We start from the raw sequence: 8,140 nt of genomic DNA, 5'->3' as shown, positions 1-8,140 counted from the left end.
CCTGTGGTTACACACCCCACACAAACACACAGAGAGACACACAGAGATCACCCCCCCCCCCCACACACACACACACACACACACACACACACAAAGACACACACATTTTGAAAACACTTTAACACAGGATGTGCTCTGTTTCTGTGTGCTTGTGTACTTAACGGTAAGACATGGCTCACATGCACCAGAGTTCAAACAACCACGGGGAAGGGGGGGCGGGGCGGGGCGGGGGGGGGGGGGGGTCTTTGGGGGGGGGCATCCAATAAGCCATTCCATTTTCCGGGCGATCATTTGTAAGCAGAAAATACTGGGAAATATCTGAACACAAGTGTGACAGCCCATTGTTCAACAACAGGCCATGCCCAGACCAGAAAGCCACACACACACACACACCCACACAGAGGGTAGAGAGGAGAGAGACGGGCATACAGAGTGGTGTGGTCTTACCTCTCTCACACTGCGCCCCGGTGAAGCCGTAGGTACACACACAGCGGTTAGGAGCGACACACCTCCCTCCGTTCAGACAGCCTGTCTCACACACCGCTAAGAGATGGACACACACACAGAAAAATAAAACACAGAAAAATACGATGGAAAAGTCCTAGCGTAGAAAGAGTGACATACTGTATAAAGTTATAAGATACAATCTGTGTTTTATATGGAATGGCAATTAGGGTTAGGTAGTGTAATACGGTCTTAATAGGTCATAAAGCAATGGTGAAGCAGTCTTATATCAGGGCTGTATAGTGGTCCTTACGTTGACCGCAGTGAGCTCCTACATAGCCTTTCTGACAGTTGCAGTTGTCCTCAGCACAGGTACCTCCGTTCATACAGCGAATGTTGCAGTTCTGGACTGTAGACAGGCAGATACACACACACACACACACACAAACAAGATTACTCTTACTGTAAAACACACAGACAGTGTAACACGCATAATATAAACACTTACAAATACGCAGAAACAAATTACATTCTCGGGAAAAACCCTTTTGCACACAGTTAGTTAGTCATTGAGGGGGAGAGACTCAACCATGGATTGACTCTTACAGCATAACCACTTACTCATGGTCGGTTAGACTTACAGTCCAAACACACAGAAATTCCCTGCAAACCGTGTTTATCATAAATCATAGTCAGATATAATATTCCCTGAAATTTATGGCGTCCAAACAGATGACCACATGGCTTAAAACTGCTATGAGCTGCTCGAGAGCACAACATGGAGGGGAGATGTTGACGATGGATTCCTTCCAATGCACACACCCATTCTGCTCCGAGGCAGAACAATCTACTTCCAGACTTTTAGTGAAGTTTCAAGGGTGTGCGATTGCGCCATAGATCAATAATTACAACCTTTCTGTTGTGTCATGGGACTGTTTATGGGTGAGTTTTGGCCAAGCGCCATATTCCATATGATCATATCTGTATTCATCATGGCTAGTATGTGTTTCTCTGACAGCAAACATGACAGAGAAGACGGGGGAAAACCCAAGGACAGGATGTGACATCATCACATCATGCTCTAGCCAGCCAAATCAGAAACCAGAGAGCAAACTCAACTGGATCAATCTCTGCCAAGATCTAAACAGCTCTGTATGCTAAATATTCAGAGGGCAGAATAATAATTTTACTTTCTCTGTTACTATTACAAACCATCTCTCAACACACGCCATTGTTTTTGCTGTTTTGGGGAAAGGTTTGATCATTCCCACAGTGCATATATCCCTGTCTTCCATAACAGTGGAGTTCTTTGTTAATAAAACACACTGAGGAGGGTAAGAGACGCAGAGGGAAAGGGTGCGGTCCTGGCTTACTAACATTTCTCATAATGTTTCGTCTATCTGTCTGTCTTGTCTATATATCTGTATGTCTGTCTGTCTGTCTGGTCTATATACCTGTCTTGTCTGTCTGTCTGTCTGTCTGTCTGTCTGTCTGTCTGTCTGTCTGTCTGTCTGTCTGTCTTGTCTATATATTTGTCTTGTCTGGCTGTCTGTCTGGTCTTGTCTATATATCGGTCTGTCTGTCTGTCTGTCTGTCTGTCTGTCTGTCTGTCTGTCTGTTTGTATGTATGTCTAAATCTCTATATATATATATATCTGTCTGTCTGTCTGTCTGCCTGTCTTTCTGTCTGGTCGATATATCTGTCTGTCTATATATCTATATATCTATAGATATATATATAGATATATATACAGTATATAAATCTGTCTGTCTGTCTGTCTGTCTGTCTAGTCTATCGATTTGTCTACATATATCATCCATCCCAAAATAAGCCGTCAATAGCATTCTCCATGTAAAGCAGAGTGATTGTATAGTAGTAAAAGTGTAACAGGTTGACCAGGTCCCAGCCTACCTGATTTGGATCCACATGAGGGGGAGATCTGTCCAGTGGGGCAGGTGCACATGTTGGGTCTGGAGCAGAAACCATCTCCACATGTGCTCCGGCAGATCGCTGCACAGGAGAACAGAGACAACACACTTCAGAACACACACCTCAGCACACACACAGACACACAGACACGGAGCACACCCTGTACTGCCCTATAGAGCCAGTCACGGAGGGTGGAGAATCAATGGGGCGTAACTGAAATGCAGATGACATGCTGACGATGTTACAGTGTGCCACAAGACAAGACCTCTGATGTTTGTTTTCTTATCCTTTCAGCCACTGCAATTTCACATGTCAGATGCAGGTCCACTTTGGCCGGTAGATTGAACGCATCAAGAAATGTCATTGCATACATTCAGGCCAAATGTGGCCGTCCCGTTTCTTGAACCCTCATGGTGGTTAAGCCCTGTTGGCAGCGCCTTTTCCTGTGCTGCTGTTTTCTTCAGTACAGTAATAGTCTCCTTTTGGCCCAATGCAGCACGTTAGAAACGTAATGCCAGACAGTGTACATGCAGGCCAGGTTGTGTGGCTGTTTTTAACGACACTGTGTTCTTGTTCCCACAGTCTGGGCTCTGGCACAGACACCCCCGCCCTCCTCTCCCCCCCTCAGCCCAGTCAGGTAGAGTCCAGAGCCTGACCCTGCCGCGCTGGACTCCACTGCTAAACAATGTCATTAGAGCTGTGGTACAGGCAGGCAGGCTACAGGCAGGCAGGCGGCCAGACTGCAATCACACAACACAACACTACCAGGTCTGGGGCCATCTTATTAAAATGTATTTCTACTAATTTGTTTTATTTTTCATCTACTATGCTGTTGTGTTTATTTGTTCTTGCCACATTTACTTGTTCTTGTTTTAATGCTTCAGAAGCACTTTGAGCTGCGTCTTATGTATGAAAGGTGCAATACAAATAATCATAATTATTAATTATAATTATTAATTATAATAATAATAATAATTATTATTATTTTATTTCTGGGGGGGGAGAGAGCACGGACGTCTATAGTACTCACTGGCCGGGGGAAACTATGAGCATTGGACACATCTCACATGATTCTAGCTGCCTATCCATACATGGCCAAATTCAGACATGAGAGACACGCACTTAACTTGGATTTTCATAGTACAGTAGACTCCGATTGACATCAACAACTCCATCCTCCCTAACTCCCAGAAATGGACTCGCAGTGTCGGACATTGCTGTCGTCTTTCTGCATGATTTGAAGAGGCAGACCACAGAAACAGAGAGGCAGAACATCCCAGGCCAATTGTACACAAACCTGTGTCGTACCGCAACACCCAATTTTATAAAGCGCTTTTCGGGACTACGTCAGCGTTCGTCAAATAAATATGGGATCTCTTTTCCTGATCACTACCGATTAGTCACTTAAAACCATTAGAAACACTTGTTACCCCCTGCATCTTTCAGTGGGTGGATCTCAAGTCTGAATGCAGCAGAGAGTGCACTGCTTTTGACCAGCCTGAGAGAGGAAGCAAGAGACTCACGGACGATGCACTGGTTCCCCCCGGTCAAGGTCTTCCATCCAGGACAGCAGTAGGCATTGAAACGGGATCCACACACATTTGGTCTGGAGGAGAAACAACATTACACACCTTTGAATTGCATGTAACAGACAACATAATCACCCTAAAAAGGGATTCTGTGTCATGAGAAATAATGGCTTCTATAGGTTTATACAGTATATCATGCTCTCAAGTGCTTCTTGCTTCACTCTATACATCTCTAATAACAACAACAGGATAAGGTAGAAGTTGTCTTCAAGCACAGATCTAGGACTAACTTATCCTTCGTTTACCATTAGGGGGACAATACTAATCTTATATCAGCTTGTCTGAGGCCGGCTTCTGGATACAGAGAAACAGCACAACCTAGTGGCCATTTATCAAACTGCTGAGCCTGATCTGTCATTCTGATAGTTCAGGAAGATCCTCCCACTATGAAGGGACAGTCTGATGAATTAACTCTTCAAACTATTTAAGCCTGGGGCCCCTGGAGAGCTTTATTTATTTATCTCTTATTATCTATGAGTGTTATCAGCTGTCTGTCTTTGACACACACATACACACACATGCACACACACTCGCACCCACCCACCCACACACACACACACACACACACACACACACACACACACACACACACACACACACACACACACACACACACACACAGATACACAGACACACAGGTACACACACAGACAGACAGACAGACACACACACACACACACACACACACACACACACACACACACACACACACACACACCACCTCTCTAGCAGTGACCCACTGTGTACAGCTGCAGATGTGATTTATCCTAAACTGGGGTGTGGTGTTTCTGGCCAGAGAGGATTAGACTGTGACTCTCTCTCCAAGTGCAGCAGGCATTCCTACAGCCACACGGCCAATGGCCTCCTTTGTTTGGATGTAATTTATTATTGCAGCCAGCAGGAATGTAATATTCTTGGCAGTATTTAATTACTAAACGTTCCTACAAACATCCCATCACCGAAAATCTCACTTGTTGAGGTCGACCTGCATTCTTAACAAATTAAAAACAGAAAATGTTGAACTCTCTGATGACCCTCTCTATTGATAGCTATAGCTACATGGCCAGTGCACTTGGCCTAAACAGGTATGGACTAGAAATGGAGGGCAATATGGATTATGGAGTATTTAGTGTCCTAAAGGGAAAATGGTCACTATTCTTAAATTACCCTGCTATTTGTGTGAAGACACAATGTATTGGTGACGAGAATGTTTAAGACAAATTAGGCAGAATAGGCCTATTTGCATAAACACCTTTCTGGCAGGTTGTGTTTCAGTATAGCTTAGGCTAATAAGTAACTGTTTTAAAACAATATTAACACAAGTTGATCAACATGTAATTCGCCTCCTACTGTATATCTCCTCGGCGTCAACCAGGTGAGTTTTCAGTAAGAAAGTGCGTTACCCCTTGAGGACATCAGTTCCTCCTCCTCTCCGTTTCGCCCTGCTTGCTCTGGGCTCCGTCTGTTTGACCGCCTCGCTTTCTCTGGTCGTCCCTTGTCCAGCCTGGGCTGCACACAGCGACACCATGGCCATCAATCCCACGGCCAACTTCAGCAGCCGCCCCTGACACATACTGCCCGGATTATCTTCTCCAAACTTCACAATTCCAATTTTGGTCAAAACTATTTGTCTTCTATAAGTCCCGCTTCCAAACCCAACGCCTCCAGAACAGTCTCGAGTCCAAAGCTGCGGAACAATACAGATAGTTTTTTCAGAAAGGCGCACAATCTTGCAGAAGATGCTCATGCACTTAGAAAAGATAACTTCCTTATTTTTATACAGCCACCACCGCACGGCGAAATTCCTTTCAGAAGTTGATATTATATATATTAATATATGCTAATTAAGGCGAATAAATAATGTCATCACAGATGTTTATTAAACAAAATTAAAGACATGGGAATGTGCAATTGCGCATTAAAAATACGCACAAAAGTATAAAATATGGGCCCTACCTTCTCTCCCCAACAGAGAGATATGCCTCAAACCCGACCAAGAGTATCTCACTTATACTTGTAGCTGTTCCTGAATAAACGATTTGAAGAAAGGGAAAAACCAAGATCCAGTAAAACAGCCAAGCTGTTCGATGAAACGCTATCAATAGTTTAGCATTGTCTCCATTTAATCCGACACATCCAATAAATGATGTCTTGATTTTGCATGGATTAAATAGAGGCGCTGGGACATTCCTTAGGATGAGCAGAATAATAGCCAACTCTCTTCACTCTCTCCCTCTCTCCCTCACAGCCGAGTTCTCTCTCTCCCCATCCCTGCCCTCCTCAACTTTCTCCCAAACTTTTTTTTGTCTTTTGTCCTGCTCTCGCGATACACAACTTCCAGCGCAAATTATGTACAAGAAAGCGAGACCCTGTTGCAGTTACAGTAATACAGTATTGACGGACTTAGTAGCACCACCACGCTTTTACAACGGTGTGACAACGGAGGAGGGTCATTTCTCTGTATCTAACCCACATTTCTAGAATAATGGAATTTCGGCAGGAAGAGCAGGTATTTGTATTTTGTATACAGTGTTGCTTGTTTAGGATTTGATACTGTTGAATAAATGTAAATACACCTGTTTTTTTCTTTCAACAGGTAAACTATCATCATGTAAATGTCCCTTTCATATCGTTCCGCTCTCACCCACTCACTGGCAATACTTCTAGTCATCTTGGATCATCTCCACTCCTCTCTACACCTTTCCACTACCCGTCTCCCTACTCCCCCTCACTTCAGTCTTCCTCTCTACTCCCCCTCTCTTCATTCCTAAACACTGATTGCTGCTACAGTTCTGGGACCTGTAGTGAGACGGCTTCACAGGATGAATGTCCCTCTACCAGACAGAGGATATCACATCACTTAGCTCTCTAAACAACTCAGCCCACACAGCTCTCTGGGACGAGGTCTATCAACAGAGAGAGAGAGAGAGAAAGAGAGAGAGAGAGGGAGACACACACACACACACACACAGAGATTCATACACCTACACACACACACCTACACACACACACACACACACACACACACACACACACACACACACACACACACACACACACACACATACACACAGTCAAAGTTTCCTGCTCTGCTGGGTGGTGTTGAGGAGGAGAGACAGGGGTGGTGTGTGTGACATGCTGGGCTGCTGCAGCCTCTCTCGTGCGCCCTCAAGCCTGTTGGAAATTAATAACTCAACTTACTGTTGGGAAACCCTCGAGAGTACAGAGTAGACTGTCTTTTTCACCCACTGAACAGATGTGATGAATGAATGATGAATGAATGAATGAATGATGAATGGTCTTTATTGTCATTAATATAGTACAGGTACCATACAACGAAATGTGGGGCTCCCCTGGTGCTAGGAAAAAAATACTAAAAACAAGAAGGGAAAAGAGCTGGTTTACATAAATAAAGGCTATCCACTATCCACTATACCAGGGGCGGATTTAGGATCGTAGGAGATCCGGGGCTTAGCCCAGAGGGAGAATGTAATGTGCGCGCGGAGCGCGGCGGAAAATTTTGCCTTCAACCTTCAACTTACCACCACCTTAAAGCGGACAAAAGGCACTGGAGAACACATATACATTCACACCCTTTAATGAAGCAAACTAATTGTGGTGGTTCTGGGCACAGAGGGAGGTCAGCACACTAGCTCCCCCTGTCAGTCAGTCACCATCATTTATATTTGTATAGAATTACATAATTGATGGGCTGAGGCTAGTTATGTTACAGTATGTATATCAGGGCAGACTCTGTGCTCACCACTTATATTGTATTTAGAGTCTTGTCCTGTGTTATATGACGATATATTACATGTATTGTTGGCCTGTGTATAGTACTGTGAAATCAAATCCCCCCTGGGACATTAAACAAACTTAGTTAGTTAGCGTTACATCTTAGGATAGATTTGAGTCATGTTCTGTATACATACATACTACCATAAGGGCATACTTAATGTGGTTACTCCATGTTTACTAGCTGTAACATTAACGTTACATCATTCTTTTTCACTTGTTACTCAGTCAACCAGAGTGCAGATATCAAAGACTATCAGCCTGTTATTCACTTTATTTGTATAAGTAATATCCTTTGTTTGATTTCTTACCATGTACCGTAACAGTACCTTCCTATGTTTCATTTTCATTATAACATAACGTTATGTTATGATAGCCAGAT

The 8,140-nt window shown here is 43.9% G+C and overlaps 1 protein-coding gene across 1 annotated transcript in view; it reads right to left on the bottom strand.

The window, feature by feature from the left end:
- The window catches only part of LOC308165526 (fibrillin-1-like), a gene marked incomplete at both ends in the record, with an annotated part of 19,552 nt that extends 14,016 nt beyond the window's left edge, over positions 1 to 5,536 (bottom strand). Inside the window, 5 exons of the mRNA XM_080539677.1 lie at positions 448 to 543; positions 758 to 853; positions 2,357 to 2,455; positions 3,898 to 3,980; positions 5,367 to 5,536. Of these exons, the coding sequence (XP_080395803.1) occupies positions 448 to 543; positions 758 to 853; positions 2,357 to 2,455; positions 3,898 to 3,980; positions 5,367 to 5,536 (544 nt within the window). The remainder of the gene's footprint in view (positions 1 to 447; positions 544 to 757; positions 854 to 2,356; positions 2,456 to 3,897; positions 3,981 to 5,366) is intronic.
- Between the last annotated feature and the right edge of the window lie 2,604 nt (positions 5,537 to 8,140).

The sequence above is a fragment of the Nansenia antarctica genome (genome assembly GCF_963989245.1).
Source record: "Nansenia antarctica genome assembly, chromosome: 9".
In the NCBI taxonomy this organism is placed as follows: Eukaryota; Metazoa; Chordata; class Actinopteri; order Argentiniformes; family Microstomatidae; genus Nansenia; species Nansenia antarctica.
Note: the sequence above shows the minus strand (reverse complement) of the source record. Positions and strands in the feature narration are given on the sequence as shown.